Raw genomic sequence first — 25101 nt, forward strand, 5'->3', positions numbered from 1 at the left:
TTAATTTTGATACTATAACTGAAAAAAATTTGGAAATCAGACCATAAACACCAAAGATATGGAGAAAAATGTGAAAAATACAAAAATAGCCTAAAACCTGCTAAAAAGCGGTCCTACCGCCATTGATGTTTAATGGATAATTAAGCTCCTTAATAATGGAAATGTTGTCAAAAAATTTCAGCCTTTTATCTTTTACAGGAGCCAAGAAAATCACGTTTCCCCCAAACTAAGACGGACAGACGGACAGACGGACATTTCAAATTATAGAGTAGCTTCGCTACTAAAAATGTCCTTGAACAGAATCCTTTATTTACGCAATTTTTAAATCAATTAATACCTTTCGTTTTGATAGGTACCTTAAAATCAATATACTGCTTATTAAGTTCTTTTTATTGTTTAAAGTTTTGACACTGTACAAGTGTTCATGTTCTTCATGATTTTCATATTTAATATCAGTTTGAATTTAGCGTAGCATTTGATAAAAAAGATAACTTTGTAAAGGATATAGTGTGAGTGGATATATTGACAGGGGAAAAATTGTCGTCAATTTTAGTTGATAATATGAACCTAATTAGTCAGCTCGTTCATCTAGTAGTAGAGAATGGGATGGGGTAAAGGGTGTGGATGGGTTTTCGTTATTTTAGCCAGCTGAAAGTATCAATTATTAGAGTACATGAAAATTTGGTGCAACATCCAAATTATAATATAACCATTACCTTTGTGTCAGTTCTTCAGCCGACACTTCGGTACTCAGCTTTTTTCTTGAGTTTTTTCTACCGTCATTCTACATTTTTTTATACTTAATAATCGATTTTAAAAGATGAATTTACGATGATGTAAAAGATCTCCTAAACGGCTGACCTAATTGAGTGTTATAGTTCCTTAAAGGTATTTATGTGCTTTGTCTGAAACTTAAGTTCCTAATAACTACTGAACTGATTAGAATTTCTACTTAACTAAGGATCACATAGGTCCTGTGATGGTTCTAAGCTACTTCATTTTTAGAATTAAGTCTTGGTTTTCAGTTTTGTTTTCTAGACCCTTTCTGCCCCTAGAGGCTAGGTGCGTATCCCCTAGTTTATTTGAATAGCGTTTAATCTTCTTTTTATTATTATTTTTTTATCCTTATGTATATTATTCTTTCATTATATTTCAATTTAAACTTTTTCCAAGTTTTTTTCTAGAGGCGATTGCTTTTGTGACGTTTAGATTCACTGTAAATAAGAACCATATCGGTTCAGTGGTTAGGCGAAATCCTTAGTTACACATAGATAGACATGCAAACATCCTGTTACTTTTATATAAGGATCCATTTTTGTTTAGTTCATATTAAGTATCCCGATTCTGCGATTGAGTTTGATGACAATCCGCCAGGAGTTCGTTTCAGAATAAGCTTTGGCGGCTCCTAACAAATATAACAAACAATAGATTTAAAATTCTGGATTGTCAATCAGACAAAAATTAGAAAGGATATATATTTTTCCTGAAAGCTAGCTTTTTCGTTAAAAAAATCGAAATTTATTCCTTACAAGAAAATAACTTTTTTTTACTTTGGAATATTACATTATTTAGAAATTCCCTCTTTATTGCACTGTTTAATGAACGAAATGACCGCAAATATTGTATATTGTATGATAGACAGCTTTCCGCGGATGGCAAAATTAAAAATCATAAAATTAATATTAGTTTTGTATATACTTGAGGAAAATTTTCTGTAACACGATACTCTACATGATTTTTAAGTATGAGAACCGGTTCTAATCCAGCGCTTACCAATCAGTTTCGAAGTCTTACTGTAAAATATAAAGTTATATATTTGTTCCCTGTTGATTGACCCCCTCTGGCGGAAGAAATTGGAAGACGCTGCTGTTCTTTCTTGATCCCATTCTGCTACCAAGTGGACCTACAATGGATATATTATTACTTGGATGTTATACCAGATTTGTTTCCTGTTGGTTGACACCCTCAGGCGGAAGAAATTGGAAGACGCTGCTGTTCTTTCTTGATCCCATTCTGCTACCAAGTGGACCTACAATGGATATATTAGTAGTGTCTCAAAAATCAGCCATGTGACGTCATAAAAATAAGGGAGATGATAGGAGAAGTGGGAAGGAAAAACCCCTAAAAAAGAGATGGATAATCCATCATTTTTATGATGTCACATAGCTGGTTTTTGAGACACTTTGACCCGCAACGACATATTATTACTTGAATGTTACACTAGATTTTCATGCACTCTAATAAAATGAAACTCGTAGCGGGCTAAATAATGATACGCCTATGTATTTCTTTTACGTCACCCTCTCCAATAATACTGTATGAACTAACTGACCAATAAATGAGTTCCATATTATCAACCTAAATTACCGACAAATATACCCCTTTTAAACTTTTAAACCCTTATTTTAACCCCCTAAAATTTTAAAAATACATCAGAGAATACTACTTTATTAGTAAAATATCCTCTCTTGAAAATTTTATTTAATAATAAAACTTAAAATGTAATATTCTGAACTATTAAATTCTGAAACTCAACAAGTGTTAATTTTCCTTATGTTTTATGGATGTTGTCATCCTTATTTTTGTAGTGTTTTAATCAAGTGTATATGTATATAAAAGCAGAATTAGCAAATCACATAACACTCTCCCAATTAGGCTTAAGACAGACAGAGAATATTAGTTATATAGTAGTTTTGCTTCTAAAAAGGAAGCCCTTTATACTGCCTATAAAATTGACGTCATACATCACAATTGACCAATGATAAGCCAATACACAGGCTAAATTACCATTTTAATTGACCAATTGTAGACAGGTATGACGTCATTTTTTATAGGCACTATAAAATGCTTCACTAAAAAGATGATTTTTACCCACAGTGTCTCTGTCTTCGGAAATACATCGTCTGTTTTGAGTTTCACTATTTTTTCTTCCATATATCAAACTAAACATAAAGAATTTACATCCAAGTAACATTTTTTCTACAATTATGTACATATTTATTTTCTCATGGTTAAAGGGATAAGACAATGGCCGATAAATATAATACATCACTTATAATAATTCACAAAATTACCCATCTCTAAATTACACTAAGTTGTTGAAACGTTTGGACACCCAAAGTTGTTAAGCCAACAAATAAAAAACATGATTATAAAACTTGGGGACTAGTGTAATAAACAGCCCAATGCCCCCTCCCTCCCTCTCGCATGAATACTACCTAGGATCTATTTGTATATCTTTTGGGAGCGAAGGTTCTCTAAAAGTTCTGGTCTGACTTCTGGACCGTTCGTATGAATTGAGATAGCTGATGGATTCCTGGCTTCCATACAGGAGGCCTCCTTTTCCTTAAATCAGATTTACAGTATGGCTGCTGGATTAGAACCGGTATTCAGGCATACTGAAAATTAATGTATAACATCGTATTACAGATATTTTTCCACGATTATTATAATAGTTATATTAAAACAATACCAGTTTTGTTAGCCCGGGACTTCGGCCCCTGTTATATCATAATTTTTCATTTAATATCCGTGGAAATATTATGCTATAAATAATTATTACGATATATTTGTTAGAAATTTTTAAAATTTGAGTTTATTTAGGAGTGATATTACTTCTTAAATGTCCCCAAACTGAAATTTAGCATAATGGGATATTAGTTATTTATCGCATCCACAGACCCGGGTTAACAAAACTGGTATCAATTTTACGATTTTCATTTTGATTGATGCATGATTTTTCAGTATTTCTGTGCCTTGTCGAAAACATAAGAAATACTAATTTTATTTTTACCTAAGGCATGTGAAGTTTTTCTTGATGGGGCCTTTGTCCTAGAAAATATAATTTTGATAAGTTTAGATTTTAACTATCTCTTTCTCTCTCTCTCTCTCTTTATATCACAGTAGAGTGAGATTTTTTTTTAATTGTTAGAACCAACCAAAATAATTTTGTTCAATGTGATTTTTTTCTTGTCTGCTAGAGTCTTAACAAAGTCGAGTTCCCAAAGTCTTTAAATTAGTTGGAGAAAAGTAGCATTGATTAGTACATGAAATCCAGTTTAGCCGAGAAATCAATTAATTTTAATTACATAGTTCTATCTCTATATCCCCCCCGCTGGAGTTTATTATTAGATTTAGATTTATTATTTTTGTATTCATACATTAAAAGAATAACAATAATAAAAAAATTAAATGAATATTATAAACATTTATGAATACAGTCAAATTTTATTTAATTAATTTTCCCAAATGGTAGTTTCCTAAAAGGTAGGAAGTATGCAGTAATGTGTATTCACACATTGTTTTCATACAGGCCCTATTATTATTATTATTGGCTATTACCTGGAAACCCTAGAGGTGTCACCAAATGGAGGAATGCTGGGAATGCTATTAATTTCATCACTATCAGACATATTGGCTAGTTTATTTTTCTACTTAAAAAAAAGTCTGTCACTAATAGATAAATAATGTTGGTAAGGATGTCCAAGCTTTTCATTCTTTTTCATGGGGGGAGGGGATAACAAAATCTCAATAGGGATTTAATTTTAACTTCTTGTTTTGGAGGGGAGGGGGGGGAGGGAGGTAAAGTGTTATTTAAAGTGTGTTGAAACTTTTATCCCTTTTTGAACTTTTATAAGTGCCTATTGGGGGGGGGGGGGTTATGCACATAGAATTCCCCTTTCCCCCCTTGGAAGCCCTTGAAAATTGGGATAGTTATCAAACTTTCCCACTGTGCTTTTTATTCCAAAAGGGGGACTTTTTTTCGCGTATTTTCCGTTAAGTTGGGCTTAATTTTTCAGTAAAATTATCTAATCAAGTCAAACTTTTCTTAACAAGAGCATTTGACATAAAGGTTACACGCAGCTTTACGGAAAATACGCGAAATCAATAACCCCCTTTTCTCACAAGAAGCTGTTTATTTGTATTAATCACAACAGCATTTTTAAACTCAGACACACAAATAAAAAAAAGCAGTGATTTAAAATTCTTTTTAGAATATTCACTAGTGACTGATGTAAAATAGTGCTGATATCATACAAAATATTGCACAAAATACATGGATTTATATTTAGAGAGTTTCCTTAACAGTTATTTTTGATTTTTCATTAAAATCCTTATTTAAATATTTTCTAGAAAAAATAATTTAAAAAAATTTATTTTACATTATTAAAAAATCAAAGAAAAAATTGTAATTTTGCTAGAATAGTCTGTCTGTTTGTTACTTTAAATTTCTGAAACAACTTTTTGACTGAAATTGAAGATTTCGAAAAATGCTTTTTCAAATTGGTTTTACTTTTCAGAAAAGCTTTATAAATATTATGTTTTGGTCATAAATAATTTTCCAGTATCGCTTCGAAACCGATTAATATCCGGTGGATTAGAACCAGTACTCAGCCATACTGAAAAATTATGTTTAGCATTGTATTATATCCAGTTTTCTACGAATATAAAAATATACAATCATAAGAATAAAAATAATTGTACATTTTTATATCCGCGGAAAACTGGTTATTATAACTATTCAAATTGCGTTTAAAAGGGAACACTCTAACTAAAATAAGGCACATATCCTTACACTAATACACACACACACACACACACACACACACACACACACACACACACACACACATACACTCACTCACTAATATTTAACCTTCAATTTTGATCATGTACTTCAATTTAGCCGGGGTTTGTAAAATAATATCACATCACACTTTGACTTTTAGCTTGTTTAAATTGAATTGTGATACTAATGCGTTATTTTCCTTAGAAATTTTCTCTGTTCAGAGATAGAAAGATTTTTAAAAGGTGTACATTCACGGCCGTATAATATCCAGGGATCTAAAAGGATAAGATAATAGCCGCTAAATTGATGAACATCCTCAATGATGATACACAAAATTGCCCATTCTATAAATTAAAATTAGTGGTTGAAACGGGTGAACAATCAACTTTATGAAACAACCAATCAAAATTTGATATAAGTCTCCAAAGTTATTTGTCAATAGATAAAGAAAAAGTTATTATAAACTTTTATTGTAATAAACATTCCAATGTCTCCTCTCTCCCTGAGTGATTTTATAATGTGATATAAATAAGTGTGTATGTGGAAATAAACCCACACCTTGATGTATTGTTGACTTTATAGATATGAAAGATATAAATATGTATGTGGAAATAAACCCACACCTTGATGTATAGTTGACTTTATAGATATGAAAGATATTAATATGTATGTGGAAATAAACCCACACCTTGATGTATAGTTGACTTTATAGATATGAAAGATATAAATATATTTGTGTGGAAATAAACCCACACCTTGATGTATAGTTGACTTTATAGATATGAAAGATATAAATATGTGTGTGTGGAAATAAACCCACACCTTGATGTATAGTTGACTTTATGGATATGAAATATATAAATATATGATTGTGGAAATAAACCCACACCCTTGATGTATAGTTGACTTTATAGATATGAAAGATATAAATATATTTGTGTGGAAATAAACCCACACCTTGATGTATAGTTGACTTTATAGATATGAAAGATATAAATATGTTTGTGTGGAAATAAACCCACACCTTGATGTATAGTTGACTTTATAGATATGAAAGATATAAATATATTTGTGTGGAAATAAACCCACACCTTGATGTATAGTTGACTTTATAGATATGAAAGATATAAATATGTTTGTGTGGAAATAAACCCACACCTTGATGTATAGTTGACTTTATAGATATGAAAGATATAAATATATTTGTGTGGAAATAAACCCACACCTTGATGTATAGTTGACTTTATAGATATGAAAGATATAAATATGTGTGTGGAAATAAACCCACACCTTGATGTATAGTTGACTTTATGGATATGAAAGATATAAATATGTGTGTGGAAATAAACCCACACCTTGATGTATAGTTGACTTTATAGATATGAAAGATATAAATATATTTGTGTAGTAATAAACCCACACCTTGATGTATAGTTGACTTTATACATATGAGAGATAAAAATATGTTTGTGTAGAAATAAACCCACACCTTGATGTATAGTTGACTTTATAGATATGAAAGATATAAATATTTGTGTGTGGTAATGAACCCACACCTTGATGTATAGTTGACTTTATAGATATGAAAGTCAACTAAATATGATTAATTCACTATGAACAGAATTTTTATACAATTAAGCGAAAATATTTTATAATTCTAAAATATAAATGAGTATTTTTTTCTTATCTGTAGCTAAAGATTTCTGAAAATGTGTATCCAAATCAGCTGTACTTTTCAGGAAAGCTACACAAATGTTGTGGTGTGGTTTTAGGCTATTGTTATGACCTCTCAGGAGTTCCCTAGAGGCTAGGAGTGATTAACTGTTAAATCTGATCACTTGTTTCTCTTTTCAGGAAAGCGAAAACGTCCATTTATAAAGTTTTCTTCTGTTTAGGGAGAGTGTGTGTCGACCTCGCCCCCATACGAAATAAAAAAACGGATAAAATTCTTAATACATGGGAAGGAGGGGGGACATTGGACTAAATTAAAATAGTCTCACTAACACGTCTTATTTCTTGACTTAAACTTTTAGGGACTTTTTGGAAATAGTTTTTATTCAGATTTACAAACTAGTAGTGTACATACTATTCTACCAATATTTTAGTCTATACAAATCAGGTTATTTTGAAACAACTACCACTAAAGTTGAAAGAACACACACTCCACCCAAAAACAGAGCATTTAGCTATTTCTTTAATATTACTCATTTATATGGGACACTTTAAATCATGTATGACCTATCCGTAAATTTAAAAATACGTAAACATTACTAATAAGGTTAAATAAGGAGGGCAAATTTATTATTATCACAGGAATAAACGTATAATATAGATGAATATAACCAGACAACTACTGGATCCCCCTGTTAAGGACCTTTTTCGTCTACTTACAAATTTTTTTGTAGTGACATGGCTTTGTTGATATTCCCCACGCTATTCTTTGATTTTCAAAGACCCAATTGAAAAAAGATACAGGGTCCTTCCTCGGGAAAGATACTTACAGTTTCCCCCTTTCCCCTCTAGTGTTTTAGTCTAATATTGCGAGAAACATAAGTGTATTTTGTTCAAAAATATTTAAAAATGTTTCTTAGTCTACTTTGATTTAAAGGATATCCGTAAATAGAATAAGAAGCTTTTTTATGAGGGATTATTTTCTTTCATTTTCCTTTAAAATATTCCCATTTAGATAATCAGATTTTTTTTACATTTACTAAATTTTTAATTTTGAAGCTTTTCTATAATTAGGGTCAGTTCTTTTCGTAAATATAGACATTTTAAAATTATCCTACCGATTACAAACATTACATAGTGATAGTTATAACAGTAAGGTACAATCTAGAAAGCGTAGCAACTTTATAATTGTTACCAGAAATTGTACGTCCATTTAAAACAGCAATTTTTCATGTGATTTAACTATCCTATTCATCTGATTTTTTAAATACTAACTCCTAGGACAACTTAGTACAATGTCATAAAATCAAGTTTTAAAACAGTAAGTATGTGCACAAACAGTACCTTGTATTTAAGCAGTTTTGCAACAATGTTATCTATCATCTTTTTACTACATTTTAAACCTTGATAGGATGTCCATGAAATCTTGCTAACCACCCAGGTTTTGGTTTTCAACTGGTTTTAAGCACCCTCCTGAATCCCACCCCTCCCCCCTAAAAAAATACATATCCATATCTTCGATATTTTTAGAGGCTAGGGGCGAAGCCACTAGTAAGATTACAAAGAAAGTATGTTTTATTTTTATATATAATTTAAGTTTATAAATGGATATAGTATAAGTGGTTATATTGACAAGGGAAAATTTGTCGTCAATTTTTGCTGCTAATATTGAATATATATATTGGTTAACTTGTTCATCCAGTAGGAGGGGATGGGATGGGGTAAAGAAAATGGATGGCGAGAAGCGTTGATTTAGCAAGCTGGGAGTATCTCTTTATTAGAGTACCTGAAAATCTGGTGCAAAATCCAAACATTTATATATCGATTTATTTACGTAAGTAATTCATAATAACTTTTACATATCAATATTGTATTATTAAGTTTTTTCTAATTCATTATTGATTACAGTTTTTGGAATATTTGTCAAAAAAGTTTCGGGAAAATTCATTTTCCTCAGGGATGTACGAACTAGCCAATAAAAGAGTTCCATTTTAGCAACCTCTTTCTATAATAAATATAATAAAGAAAACGATGTTTGTTGGTCTATTTGTCTGTACCAAAGGATCTCGCTAACCACTGAACCGATCGGGTGTAGCTTCTCATAGGTCCCGGGAGGTTTATAACTATTTTGAGGGAAGGTACCACCACCTTTCCAAGAGAAAATTTCCCCTCCCCCCTAATTTATTTTTCCTTTTTCTTTTAAAATCTAAATTAAGAAATTGGGTTTTCCAATTCAACTTCCCCCTCCTCAAGTGCCCCTAGAGGCATCTAGGTGGAGTATCCGCTAGTACTTAAATAAAGCAAAAAAAATATTCTAAATACTTTTTAAAATATTTAAAATTTAAATAAATATAAAGTATAAAAAAATATTGTTTTCATATAAAATATAAATTCTTATCTAGCCTATTTATTTTATCTTGGTGTTATTGCAATACAAAAATTCCTAAAATTTTACAGAATATTATAGCTTGAAAAATTATTATTTAATTACCTTGAAAGGAATGCTAATCAGAAGGGAGGGAGGGGACATTAGACTATTTATTACACTAGTCCCAAAAGTTTTATAATAACGTTTTCTTTTTCGTTAGCCTAACAACTTTGAGGACTTTTATTGAACTTTGACCGGGTTCAATTAAATTGAATGTTAAAAAGTTTCAACCACTAATTGTAAATGGGGTAATTTTGTGTATCGGTAATGATTCTTAAATAAAATAGCCAAAAACCATTCTAGAAACTATGTTTAAGGTTCTTTATAATGAAGAACCTAAATTATGTCATTTCATATAGATTAGTAAAACACTAGAGGGAGAAAGGGTTAAATAGCTGTATCTCCCCATCGCAACCACCTTGTGCAACCTTTCAATTGGGTCATTAAAAATCAACCAATGGTGTCGCTAATGTTTACACAGTCAAATAGCAGAAAATAATGTAGCATCAGACAAAAAAGATCATTGAAAAAGGAAGGGAGGTAGTTGTCTGTATATACATCTATACTATTGATAATTTGATATGAATTTTGCTATACAAAAAATTACTTCTTTATATTATACAATAAAGGTTTGCAATTAAGTAGCCTAAAACCATCACCGAACCTTTGTGAAGCTTCTTTAAAAAGGAGAACTCAATAAACATCGATTTATTTGTTATTGAGATCTTAAGGTACAAACAGATATTCTAAAATATTCATTTTATACATTTATATAACAATTCTAAAGAAAAATATATTTCACAATAAATTATTTTATAGCGAAGCTTTACTATAATTAGGGACGGTCCGTACGTCCGTCCGTCCGTACATCCGTAAGTAACGGATAGCTCTTTTCGTTAATTTAGGCATGTTAGAATTGTCCTATCGATTCCAAACTTTGGATGGTGATTCCTAAAGGAGTTGGGTACAAGTTAGAAAGCGAAGCAACTCTATAATCGTTACCAGAAAGTCCGTACGTCCATTTTAGGCATGTTGCTTTTTAACTTTTTTAACAACAATTTTTTTATGATAAAATTATCCGATTTGTCTGATTTTTGGAATAAACAAAGTACATTGTTATGAGCGAAGCATCTCTATAATCAAGTCTTAAAAATGTAAGTATGTTCTTAAACAATATCCTATATTTAAACAGTTTTTCAACAGATTTACTTACAATTTTGTTTAGTTCAACGTTTATACATGTATATCATAATTATTCAGTTCTGACACTATACAATTGTTAATGTTCGTTTGTCCTACCGTTTCAGAGCTTAGCTTTTATGGGTGTTGTTATCTTTGCTTTGTAGTGAAGCTACTCTATAATTCACTTTGTTTATACGTCCGTCAGTCAGTTTGTCAGTTAGATTACATGAAAATCTGGTGTGAGATCCACGTAATTATAAATCCAATGTAACAGGATGTCAGTCTGTCTTTGTGTGTGTCTGTCTGTAGATTAGGATCTCGTTAATCACTGCATTAATATGGTTCTCTTTTACAGATCCAGGGAAGGGTACCTCCCACCTAGTATGTTCAAGCTTTTTTTGAGGGGGGGGGGGGGGTAAAATGATGGGTTTCAAAGTTTGACGGTGGACGCCAACTCCCACCTCTTAAGAGAAATTGCCTGTAAAGTAATACACCTCTAAAAAAAAAACATTTTCTTTTAAATCTAAAATTAAAAGTGAAAGGTTAAATATTTTATTTATCCCTGTGTAGTTTTTATATATTTACTTTTTCAGTATTTTTATGCTGAATCGACAAATTGTTAAGCAATGGGATTTTGAAAGAGATTTTTCTTGCGTTACGCTTTTTAAAAGGGAAGCTTTTCTTTACTTGAGGTCGATCCGGCAGTTTTGTTAATTTTGATTTATTAGGATTGTCCTAATGACTTAAAACTTTGCATGATGATTCCTATAACAGTTAGGTACGGTTTAGGAAGCGTAGCAACTCTAAAATCATTACCAGAACGTCCATTTAAAACATGCTGATTTATTTACTTTTTTGACAACAACTTTTTGTATGTTTTAGATATCCTTTTCATCTGATTTTTGTAATAATGATTCCTAGGACAACAAAGTACACTATTATAATCTATTATTAAATCCTAAAAAAGAAAATAAGTCCTTATACGTATTTACCCAATTTATGTACAATTTTGTTATAACTTACAAATTAATATTATACTATTTTTAAGTTTTGACATAGTACGTACATGTGTTCATGTTCCATTGGATTTTAGATCTTCGCTTCAATTGATGTTGTCATCCTTGTTTTATTGTCAAATAAAATACTACTCAGCAGTTATGTATGTCTGTATGTAGGTCTTTTATATTAAAAAAGGAATGAAGACATCCATAAAAGAGAAGCAGTGTCAGAACTGAATAAACACAATATAAATTAATTAATATAAAAGTTGAAGATTGTAAGTACATTTGTTCAAAAATTTCTTGATAAAGATAATGTATATCTGGTAAGCCGAGCGTTCTCGGCCCACGGGGTAACGAGTTCGGATTCAACGAGCCCTAGCCTTTAAGTATTCTACCAAACAAACAAGCAGGATTCAATCATACAGAAATTATATATTTAAACTGAATAATATTTACAAGTTATGTTTACTATATATATACAACAAAATATAACAATGGTTAGGTTTGAAGGGGTTGTGGGGCGCTAGGGCTTAGCGCCCGACGGTAGACAGGCTGTGGGGGCAACGGTGGTAAAAGGGGAGGCAGTGCCTCCCGATTATATAAGCGCATGAGGGACTCGTGATAGTTGCATGTTCAAGTCCCCTCCCCACATTTAGGCAGGCTAGTTTGACCGCTGGGTGCGGGGTTAACAGCGGTCATGAGATGGATAGTGATATAATAGGATTAGTGCGGGGGGTTTGTTATCATAAGTCACAGCGAAGCAACTCTGTAAACGGCCTGTCCGTCTGGGTGTCGTATTACCACAACCTCCCCTTCAAGGGTTGCGTGGCTCCTGAGCCACCAGGCCTTGAACCTGGGGATACGACAGCCGGCTCATGCGCCGGACAGGCAGTTCTTGGGGCACAGCTCGATGGAGGACAGCTCGGGCTACACAGGCTCCCTGGGACACTCGTTGCTCGGTCTGACTGTGGTTGGTGATCAGCATTGTCAGCTCCTGGTTGGCTTCTAGGCGAGGGTTGGCAACGGCCAGGCCTCGCCGCTGGAAATTTTGCCTCGTCTGCAGGATCAGTTCTGTCGCGGCTGGTAGCTGGACACGGAGGCCTAGGCAGACTCTGGTGGTTCCTAAGGGTGGAATGGTGATGGCAAAGGGCGCATAGAATTCCATGGGGGCGCCTGCTTGATTCAGGTTGCTTGGCCTCCTAGCTCCTACCCGGATGGGGATGGCTGTCATCAGCAGGGGGCACATGGCTTCTTCTTCTTCTTCTGGGGCGGCCTCTTCCATCGCAGTGGCTGGCTCTTCTCCTACAGGCTCGCTGCTGGCTGGCAGGTTCTCCATGTCTGCGTCAGGGTTCCAGATGGCATCTCTGAGTGGCTCTGGAGCGGGCGGCGGCGGCGGTGGTTCGTTGGGCTGCTCCTGCAGGTTTTCCTCCACTGGGTCACGATCTTGGCCGCTAGGCTGTGGGGCGGCTGCGGCTGGCTGGTGCACTGGGAACTCTCCTGGGTTGCTAGCTGCGGGCGCCGCCGCTCCGACTGGCAGCTCGGTGGCATCCTCGTCGCCGTCCACGTCAACTTGGATGTCTTCTGGGATCTGGTGGGCAGTCACATCTCCAGTGTATTTGCGCAGTCGGCCTACATGCGCGGTAACTTCTGAGATCCTGGCTACTGGAGAGGCAGGTTTAATGACATAATGGACTTCTGTAGCTTTCCTCACTACTTTCCAGGGGCCAGTCCATCTCTTGGTAATCTTGGCTGCCTTCCCTGGCACCAGGCGGGGGGCCAGGTACCAGACCAAGTCTCCAACCTCATACTTGGCCGTGCCTTCGTAAGCTGCCGCGCTCCTCCTGATGGCTCCCTCCTCCTTCTGCTGGATGGCATCATAAACTGCATAGTAGCGCTGCAACAGAGCTTGGACGTTGGCTGGAACTGAAGCATATTCGGTCTCTGGCAGCCGTAGCACCATGTCCACCGGAAGTTTGGCCTCTCTCCCAAAGAAGGCCAGGAACGGGGTCACACCAGTGGATCTGCAGGCCTTGGTGTTGTAGGCAAAGGCGATGGCAGGCAGGTGTGGCTCCCAGTTGTTATCGTCTCTGTCTAGGAACAGGCGCATGCCTGTGTTGAGCGTCCTATGAAACCTCTCCACTCGGTTGGACTGCGGGTTGTAGGGTGGTGGATGTGTCAGGCCAATCTCGAGCCGGGAGGCCAGTTCCTGGAATACCTGGCCGGTAAATTCCATTCCATTGTCGGAATGGATCTTCAGGGGGCATCCGAACGTGGCCAGGTGGCGGTGCAACAGGGCTTCAGCCACCGTGAGGGTGCGCTTGTTGGGGATGGCGTAGAGGCTGACAAACCGGCTGAATCCATCTTGGCAGGTGAGGATGTAGCGGTTCCCAGCTGGGGTCTCTGGCAGTGGCCCCACCAGGTCGATGAATAGGACTTGCTGTGGATACCCCTGGCGGGAGGGCACGTGGATCCCCTGCTTCAGCCTCTCCTTGGTAACTTTCTGGACACACTCAGGGCAGGTTTGTACCATCAGGCGGACGTCACGGGCCAGGTTGGGCCACCAGAAGTGCATGGCAACGCGGGCGATAGTTGCGTCCATCCCAAAGTGCCCAGCCATGGGGGTCCCATGGGCTAGAAAGAATGCGTCCTGCTGGAGGGCCGAAGGCAGTAGGTATCTTGTCCTCTCTCCTGTCAGAGTCTGGTCAGTGGTGGTGAGGCAGCCGTGCTCGTCAAGCCCCAGGGCTGGGAAGCGGCTGGCGTACTGCTGCTCGTCTCGTTCCTTGCCACGCAGCTCAGCCTTGGTTGGGGCCTTGCCATCAGCCACCCATTGGCGGACACGGAGCAGGAGGGGGTCCTGTGTCTGGGCTTCCAATACTCTAGCTGAATCCAGTCGGGCGGCAGGAGGCCGGCTAGCTGCGGCCTCCCCTAGCTGGCCAAGGTTGTGGATATACTCAGCCTGCTCTGCTAATTCTTCGGCGCTAGCCGTTGGCATGTTGGCATCTTCCCGGCGGCTGAGGGCGTCGGCGTTGGTATTCTGGGTGCCAGGCCTGTGGCAGACGGTAAAGTCTAAGGCCGCTAGCTCCTCCTGCCAGCGGGCCACCATCCCTGTGGATGTGTTCAGTGATTTCATCTGTAGCAGGGCAGAGGAATCAGTGTTGATCTGGAAGCTGCGGTAGGACAAGATGCCGTGGAATTTTCGGATCCCATAGATAATGGCGGCCATCTCTCCCTTCCAGGACGGGTAGCGCGTCTCAGGGTCGGTTGTCTTGCGCCCCACGGCGGCAATCAGCCTCTCCTTGCCCTCCTGGCATTGACTCAGTATGGCAGAGATGGCGCGGCTGCTGAAATCTGTGGTGAGCTGGAACACTGCTGGTAAATCAAACCTGGGCGGCGCTCGGATGGGGGCCTGGCGGAACTTGTCCTTGAGTTGCAGCAGCTGGGCTTCCATCTCAGGCGTCCAGGTTAGGGCCTTGGCCGTCTTCTGCCGATTCATCTCGTAGGTGAGGTCTGCATACTCTGGGATGAACAGGCGGTAGTATCCAAAGAAGCCCAGCAACGCCAGCAAATCCTTGGGGGTGCTAGGGGCTGGCCAGTCCAAGATGCGGTCAATATAGTCCTCTTGCATGGCTATCCCCTCACGGCTGAGGGTGTGTCCCAGATAATCCACCTTGGATCGGAACAACTTGGTCTTGGCTGGCTTGAGGCGGATCCCTCCCCTACGGTGGGCTTCCAAGACCTCTCGGAGCCGGGCCAGGTGGGCCCAGGTATCCTGATGGAAGGTCAGGACGTCGTCAAGGTATGACTGGAGGTTGGCTGTGCCTAGTGGATTTAGGACCCCTGCAATAAACCTGGAATAGACAGACGGTGCCGTCGCCAGGCCAAAGGGCATCCTTTTCCATTGATACAGGCCCCTGGGGGTGGTGAAGGCGGTGCAGGGCCGGCTATCCTCAGACACACGGATGGTGTAGTATGCGGCCACCGCGTCTAAAGCACTGTAGACACGGTGCCCGCCCGCTCGTTCCACCAACTGCTGGATCCTAGGCAGGGGGTAGCTGTCCAGCTCCAGACACTTGTTGAGGGCTCTGTAGTCGACGGCCCAGCGGGTGCTCCCGTCCTTCTTCTTGATGGGCACCAGGGGGCTGCTCCAGGCGGAGTCCGACGGCTCTATAACTCCTTCCTGTAGCCAGGTGTCCAGTTGTTTCTCCAGTTCAGCCTCTTGCCGCGGGTTCAGATCCCTAAATCTCTGGCGGATCGGCTGGGTCCCTGGCTTGAGGCGCAGCTGCAACTCAACCACATCTGTGCAGCCGGGGGTAGAATTGGAGAAGACGTCCCTGTACTCTGACAACGTAGTCCAGACCTCCTTCTTGAGCAAGGGGTCCTTGCGTAGGAACTCATTGTCTTCCATCTCCAGGGCCTCCCACAACTCCTGCATGTCTATAGGCTCAGCAGGTTCTTGGAACGAGTGGAGACGTGGGGGAGGCGTATCAGAGACCTCCAAAATGTCAGGTTTGACCAGCTCCCCTGCCACTGGGAGGCCAGCATCCAGCAAGAGGGGCACCTCCCCCTCATTGACCACCAGTACTCTAAACACAGTGGCAGAGCCAGGCCTGTGGGCATACAGGCCCTCTGGAATAACAAGGTCCTCCCCAAACCTCTGTTCTGGGGCAGCTAGTTGAATGGCATCCTTGGTGCGATGGCCTACTAGCTCAACAGGGACCGCCATAACCCCGCGGCCAGGCAGGACCACCCGCTTGGCTGTGCGGAGCTGGGGTGGTTGACCGTCAGTTGGGGTGACAGCGCTTAGCCTATACGTGGCTGGTGCGGGGTCAGCCTTGGCTCCGGGACCCACCGGCCGCGACTTGACGGGCTCGGCTTCTGGAGGGGCTGACGTGTCGGAGCCAGGCGTGGCTCCGGGGGCGTCCGGCCACGATTTGACGGGCTCGGCGCTGGGAGAGGCAAAAGTGCTGGGTCCAGCTTTGGCTCCGTGGGCGTCCGGCCGCGACTTGACGGGCACGGCGCCGGGAGAGGCTGGGGCCTGAGAGTTGAATGTGGCTCCGGGTACATCAGACCGCGACTTGACGGGTCTGGACTCGGGCTTGGCTGGCGGACTGGCTGGAGGTCCCAGGTAGAGGGGGCCAGGTGGACACGGCTGGCCGTTGATAAAAATGTCGGCGGAGAAGATTGGTTCTGGAGGGCTGGCAATCTCAGGAAACGTTGTTGGCAGGCTCTCCCTTGGCACCTTGGGCACTGGGGGCAACCCCATGGCTAGCAGGTTAGCTCCCTTGTGTGCGTTGAGCTCAGCGTCCACCCAGTGTGTGCCTTTCTCAACCACACGCGGCTGCTCAGGCAGGGGGCCTGGCAGAGGCCCCTCATAGCTTAGCTCTCTCTCGGCTGTCTCCCGGTCAATGGGGACGCCACGGAGTGGGATAAACTCCCCACGCACCCACAAGCAAGGTGGTTGCATGTCGAAACAGAGCCTAGTTCCGAACTCCTTGAGAAAATACCCTCCTAGGTTCAGAGGGTGTGAGAGATTCCGGACCACAGTCACGTGGTATAGATGGAGTATAAGAGTGTGTGAAACTGCCATATATAACTCTTTTAATTTTCCGATTACCTGGAGGGGCTGGCCTTCCTCATTAGCAGTCAGGATCTGGGTGTTGTCCGGAATCAACATGCGTTGCACGCCCATCGCGTGCATGAGATGCTCAGAAATTACAGCAGACCCTGGTACACGGTTGCCAGAATCAATCATGGCATCAACCTGTACATGCTGGGCAGGGTCAGGAGTAGGAAACCTCACCCTGACATGGCAGGGGAAGTGGAGGTCCTGCCCTTGAGACAAGGGGGCCTCTCGTTCGGCTGGGGTTGGCAGAAACTTTGGTGGTGGCCGCACCGCAGCTATGGTGGTATCGCTTACCATGGTGGCTTAGACTGTAGCTTCGAATCACTAGAGCTTATTAATTATCACTTGGTCAACAATTTTATATTTATTTTTATCACTTGGTTGACATTTATACACACTGATGTGTTGTTATCACTAGGAGCTCTAGGTGTGATTCTGGAAGCCCTGGCAGCAGGGAATGTCCGTCCTGCAAGGTTCAGAGGGGTGACGGCGGTAGGGAATGACCCGTCCTACAGCGCCGCTGGTTCGAATCCCGACAAATGGCGGCAGGGAATGGCCCGTCCTGCAGCGCCTCGGGTTCGAATCCTGGGAGGCAGCGGCAGGGAATGTCCCGTCCTGCCGTGCCTGTGGCTCAAAATCTGCTATCCGTCGCAGTGGTAGGGCTTACTTGTGTGCTGAAGCTTCGCAGCCACACATTGCCTTCTTAGGGAGACCAGCACACAGCTGTCTGTCTCGTAGGGTTGGCCTGGGTGTCCTGGGGCTTGTCCCAGCTACACTTGCCAATTTAGACTCAGTTCTGTAGCCGTCTGAGCTAAATTATCCGATTGCCGTGGCTGCGCACCTAGCGCTACTCCTACACGACACGGAAAAAGCGTCTTAACTGGCGCTTTTAGCAGGCTAAATCTGCTTGCTGTAGGCCAGAGGCCCACATATTGCGTTCAAAATGATGGAAATTCGACCTAAAAAGGCCGTCTAACGGGTCAGTTGGCGGCTGATTGTCCCCTTACTTGCCAAAGGGTCCAATCAGAGGTAGAATAGGCTAGTTTCTGTAAGGCTCGATTGAAACACGCTGACACCAAGTTCTGGTAAGCCGAGCGTTCTCGGCCCACGGGGTAACGAGTTCGGATTCAACGAGCCCTAGCCTTTAAGTATTCTACCAAACAAACAAGCAGGATTCAATCATACAGAAATTATATATTTAAACTGAATAATATTTACAAGTTATGTTTACTATATATATACAACAAAATATAACAATGGTTAGGTTTGAAGGGGGTGTGGGGCGCTAGGGCTTAGCGCCCGACGGTAGACAGGCTGTGGGGGCAACGGTGGCAAAAGGGGAGGCAGTGCCTCCCGATTATATAAGCGCATGAGGGACTCGTGATAGTTGCATGTTCAAGTCCCCTCCCCACATTTAGGCAGGCTAGTTTGACCGCTGGGTGCGGGGTTAACAGCGGTCATGAGATGGATAGTGATATAATAGGATTAGTGCGGGGGGTTTGTTATCATAAGTCACAGCGAAGCAACTCTGTAAACGGCCTGTCCGTCTGGGTGTCGTATTACCACATATACTTACATTTTAGGACTTGATAATAGAGCTGCTTTGCTTATAATATTATCAACATGTTTAAAATGGACGTACGGACATTCTGGTAATGATTATAGAGTTGCTACGCTTTCTAAATCGTACCTAACTACTACAGGAATCACCATGCTAGGTTTGAAATCGATAGGACAATTCAAACTTTCCTAAATTAACAAAAAAAGCTATCTGTCTTGGACGTACTAAAAATAAATAGGGATGGGAGGCAAATTCAGGGTCTTATTTTGTACCGCATATAATAACAGAAATTTATCGCATCGTATTATAGACAACTATCCCCGGATATTGAAATAAAAGATCAAAACCACTTGTGTTGGCCCTGAGAGCTCGAAGTCCTGCCAGGGTTAATAAAACTGGTATTAAATTTATATTTATATTATTTTCATTTTTGTATGTGTGGAAATTTGTCTATATATTTGTAAACAATATTTTACACATATTTACTAAAATATAAAACTAAATACTTATTCAACATGTAGCGTTTTTTTTTATTTTCCGTAGGAATTTAAAACTTGCTTCACAGAAATACACGGAAGAGGGAGGAACAATACTATAATTACACTGGTACCCAAAGTTTTTAAAAATATCTTATTTTTGGCTCACAACATTGGGTACTTGTAATAAAATCGACTTGGTTAAAAAAAAAAAAAACAGGATAGAAAAACACATGTAAGATTACTAACAATTGTCTGAACTGGAGAGCTTTGGTTTTATGAATGTTGTTTTGTTTTGTTTTTACATATTTTGAAACTATTTATTTCTCTATAAAATTTTGCCTCTTTCTATTTTGTAGAAATTAAAGTTATTCTAAATCTTTCTTTTGTATTAATGTTGAATCAGGGAAAGATGGGATATCATCCTATGCCCGGCAGGATGAAGAATAAAAGTTCAACTCATATTAATGTCATTTAGTTATAGCCCTGTATCGAGAAAAAGAGAAAAAAATATACATGTACATGGTTGATAATAAAGCAGTACTCTAGTCATGTATATTATATACCCATGACTAAAAAGCACTACCTTATCTATAGTTATATAGAATATATAGTGTAGATGGTTGATAATAAAGCAGTGTCTACTCTAGTCATGTATAATATATAGCCATGACTATAGAGACACTACCTTATCTATAGTTATATAGAATATATAGTGTAGATGGTTGATAATAAAGCAGTGTCTACTCTAGTCATGTATATTATATAACCATGACTATAGAGACACTACCTTATCTATAGTTATATAGAATATATAGTGTAGATGGTTGATAATAAAGCAGTGTCTACTCTAGTCATGTATATTATATAATCATGACTATAGAGACACTACCTTATCTATAGTTATATGGAATAATAGTGTAGATGGTTGATAATAAAGCAGTGTCTACTCTAGTCATGTATATTATATAATCATGACTATAGAGACACTACCTTATCTATAGTTATATGGAATAATAGTGTAGATGGTTGATAATAAAGCAGTGTCTACTCTAGTCATGTATGTAAATAAAATAACCACGACTATAGAGACACCACCTTATCTATAATTATATGGTTATTTAGAAAATATAGTGTAGATGGTTGATAATAAAGCAGTGTCTACTCTAGTCATGTATATTGTATAACCATGACTATAGAGACACTACCTTATATATAATTATATGGTTATATAGAAAATATAGTGTAGATGGTTGATAATAAAGCAGTGTCTACTCTAGTCATGTATATTATATAACCATGACTATAGAAACACTACCTTATCTATAGTTATATAGAATAAATAGTGTAGATGGTTGATAATAAAGCAGTGTCTACTCTAGTCATGTATATTATATAACCATGACTATAGAAACACTACCTTATCTATAGTTATATATAGTTAAGATGGGAAAGATTTCTAGCTGAAGCATTTTTGCTGTATTTTAAAGAACAATAACCAGTGATTAAACTCTAAAACAATCACTAAATTATGTCCCTCGTAATAAAACAATTAAATTAAAGTTACAAATTCGCAAATCTTTTTGAGAAGTATGTGCATAATTGATTTTAACATCCATAAAGGTCATTTGACTGTGATATAGAAAGCTAAACATATATCACTACCAATTAACCGTAATGGGAATATTTCCCTTCAAAATGAAAATGAATCTTCAAACTGAAATTACTTGTATTATGTCTTAATGGAGAATTCTCTTTCTTTATATACCCACTATTTAACGGAAACGCTGTAAGCGCACGAGCAATGGCGGTCAAATTGGAGGCGCGCTACACCAATAGCGCGCTTGTCCTGGGGTGGTCAAATGCTACTCCGCGCATTTGTAATGAGGTGCGTGCGTGCGAGAGCATATAAAACGGTCAAACTGAACAACTTCAATGGTGTGATTATCACACTAATCCCCAAAGTTTTATTATAACGATCTTATTAGTTTAACAACTTTGGAAACTTTTAACTGATTTGGTGTTTATTAAGTTGAGTGTTCAAACGCCTCAACCAATAATTGTAATCTCCAGAAGGGGTAATTTTGTGTATCACCATTAGGGATGAACATCAACTTATCGTCTTATGTCTTATCCATTTAGTTCCCTGTGGTAGATATATGTTTGAGGTGTTTCTAACAGTTTGCTAAAATGTTGTAAATAATTGCAAATATCAGGATACCAAATATTTTCCAGTATTGCAATTGCTTCGAAACCGATCAATATCTGCTGGATTAGAACCGGTTCTCAGCCATACTAAAAAATCCTGTATATCATCGTATTACAGACAATTTCCCACAAATTTTAAAATAAGAATAACAAAAGTAATACCAATTTTGTTAGCCTGGGCCTTAAGCCCCTCCTACTGGATGAACCTAGTGACCAATAAACAAGTTACATGTTAGCATAATACAGTTTTTTCCCTATCATAATATCCACATATATTCTAGATCCATTATTGAAAACAAAAAGTGGATACCCAGAAGACCGAAAGGCAATACAAATAATGAAATAGATCTGAAATAATATCTGGGCTGAAGGATTGATTTTATTTTGTCTATTTTAGTAAAAAAAAACATTTTGTGAATATTTAAAAAAGAATCTAAACCTTATATGTACCTTATATTATCACCCTATCATGAATGCATTACTTGTATAAAAATTTAATGGTTATTTATCGCATCGTATTATAGACAGGTTTCCAAGATATTAAATTATAAAAATTATAAGATTAAAACCAGTTTTGTTATACCCGAGAAACCGAAGTCCAAGGCTAAGAAAACTGGTTTTAATTAGGTCTTTAAAACGATGCTATACAAGATTTTTCTGTATGGCTGGGGATCGGTTCTAATCAGTTGATACTAACCGGTTTTAAAGCCATATTGGAAATGTGTTTTATTTTTTCTGCACCAACAGAACACCGCTATGTAAACATGTTTTCAACAGTCAGAAAAGAAAGAAAAATCCTTTTTTCATTTTAGAATCAAAACCAAAAGATGGAATTTCATTGTTTTTGTTGAAAGTTGGCTTTTCAACTTTTATTCATTCTTATACAGGATCTCTGTTTGTGTGTACTAAAGGAGCTCGCTAACCGCTAAACCAATATGGTCCTTCTTTACAATGAAGTTGTTATAGGTCCTAGGAACGCTTATAACTTTTTTGGGGAAGGGTACCATCACCCTCTCAAGGGAAATCGCCCCTAGATAAAAAATCATTCTCCCCAATTTTAAAACTAACATCAAAAATGGGTTTGGTCGATTGACATCCCCCCCTCCCTCCTCCCACCAAAAAATACAGATTAGAGAATTGAAATTTTTGAATTTTATAGGTTAACCATCTTGATAAATATTGTCAAAAACAATGCTTTTCTAAATTTAAAGTGTACCGGTTTGTTAACTCATCTAATAAATGTTTATTAAGATAAATTTGGCTTCTTAGAATTATTTTTTTTAATTTGAAACCTTGTATGATTTAAAGTGAGGCAACTCTCTTATTAATTACTATTGTTTTAGTCATATGAATTTTGACTATTTTGATACATTATTCAAAAATAATTAAATTATACTAATAAATTGACATTAAATCCAAGAATTCTTGTACAATTTGAAACAAATAATTTTATTGTAGTAATAATATGTTCAAATAGATATTTTATAATTCAACAATATTTGCCTTTTAAGCATAACAGACTTAATAAAGATATTTGATTTTATCAATATTGAAAGTGCAATCAATCTATAATCATTAAACTAGATTTAATTTATCCAAATGTCTGAATTCTGATATAATGTTTTTATCTTTAATTGTAAAAATTATCATGTTGAAGATGTTGTATGTAACATAGTTTTTCTAATTTTTCTCTACGCTTAAAAACTTTAATCATTATTCTTGTAGGAAAATATAAAATGTTTGTAAGTATTAGTTTATGTATCAGAAAATTGTATTTAGATGATACAAAGTTTGGAATATTGAGTAAGGCAAAAAGTTTGTATACTCTGCCAAGTCTAAGTCAAGGTTGACACACATCTAAGGATAAATAAGCTTCAGTCTCAATAAGATTTAGCCAATAAACAAGGAGGACAAAATCTCTAAGTACAAATTACTGGAATATGAAAAAAAGATTTCAGTTCATCTAAGTACTAATTAAAAAAATGTTTCTTTTGCTGATTTCTTGATGTTTTTATAGAAAAATTGCAATCTTGGTATTTTCAGTGTTGCGTTATTGAGGAAATTTTTACTTTTTCAGGGTTTCTATCATTATCACTTTGTTTAATAACTCAATTATTTTGAGGGGGAGGGGGTAAAGTGCGGGGCTTCAATATATGAGGAGAACAAACACCCATTTACCCCCACCCAGAACATTGTTCAAGTGTACAGTAAAGAAGCTCCCCTAATAAACAGTATTGGATAGTTCATTGCATAGTTTGTTAAGGTTTATGTAAAGGTATGTCTAGTTATGAATTAGTCTATAAAAAGCATAAAATGAATGAGGATTAAAAATGTAAGATTTTGCCAAAAGAAAAATTTGGATGATTTTCATAGCAAAGTAAGGTAAATTTAATGTTAAGGATATTAAAAAATATCAAAGGATAGGTAATAATAAATAAAATTATATAATGTGTAATAGATTCATAAATATTTCAGAATCTTGGTATTATATGAGTCTAATGAAAAACAGTAAATTATTTTTTTATAGACATATATCAATAAGGAAAATTGAATACTAGGCCTGGGGATACATAAACTGATTTAGTTGATGGAATAGTTATTTATTGCTTTGTATTGTATACAGCTTTTTTCAGATAGTAAAATGAATAATTTTGGAAATGGCAATGACCTTCAACCACTCGTGGGTCAACAAACTAGAATTTTCTTCATTATGATGCCATAATTAACTATTCAAAAGTGACTTTAAAATAGGTTGATTTCTATTCATACTAAAAATAATTTATCATATCATGTTATAGATTTTTTTTACAAAATTAAAAACTATAGAATTTAGAAATAGAAAAAAAATATTAAATTATTATATAAAAGTAACATTATGGTTGTCTGTATCAAAGGATCATGCTAACCGCTCAGCCAAAATGGTTCTTCTTTACAGAGTAGCGTTTAATAGGAGTTGTAAGTTAAATAACTATTTTGTCGTATGTTACGCTCCAAAAAAAATTTAATTGCCCCTATAGGTCTTTAGGGGCATAACCGAAGACGAAAAAAGTCCCTCAAAAAATCTGCATGTTACGTCATAAAAATGAGGAATTATTCATCTCTTTTTTAAGGGGTTTTCTTTCCCACTCCTCCGCTCCTCATTCATCATTTTTGTGACGTCATTGAGGGACTTTCTTTGCTTCGACATAACTGATAGCAACTATTAAATAGCCAACTCAAATGAATTCAAATTAAATCCCAGCAGAAAGAATATATAAGGACTGGTTGAATATCTCTCAGTAGACAAAACAAATTCTTTAATCTATTTTCTTTGAATAGAAAAAGAAGACTCTTGATGCTCTTACAACAATAATGGATAATATAATATACGTGGATGTTATGA

At 37.7% G+C, this 25101-nt stretch overlaps 1 protein-coding gene across 1 annotated transcript; it reads right to left on the reverse strand.

Moving 5' to 3' along the window:
• Nucleotides 1–1931: 1931 nt before the first annotated feature.
• On the reverse strand, nt 1932–4429 carry LOC145331320 (uncharacterized). Its single transcript, XM_080175937.1, has 5 exons — nt 4342–4429; nt 3794–3831; nt 3219–3345; nt 2872–2942; nt 1932–2029 (listed from the first exon to the last, which is right to left on the reverse strand). The coding sequence occupies exons 1-5, from the start codon at nt 4410–4412 to the stop codon at nt 1932–1934; spliced, it is 405 nt and encodes a 134-aa protein (XP_080032063.1). The 5' UTR covers nt 4413–4429.
• Nucleotides 4430–25101: the final 20672 nt, after the last annotated feature.

This window comes from Acartia tonsa, chromosome 11, assembly GCF_053477335.1.
Source record: "Acartia tonsa isolate MP-2025a chromosome 11, ASM5347733v1, whole genome shotgun sequence".
NCBI lineage: Eukaryota > Metazoa > Arthropoda > Copepoda > Calanoida > Acartiidae > Acartia > Acartia tonsa.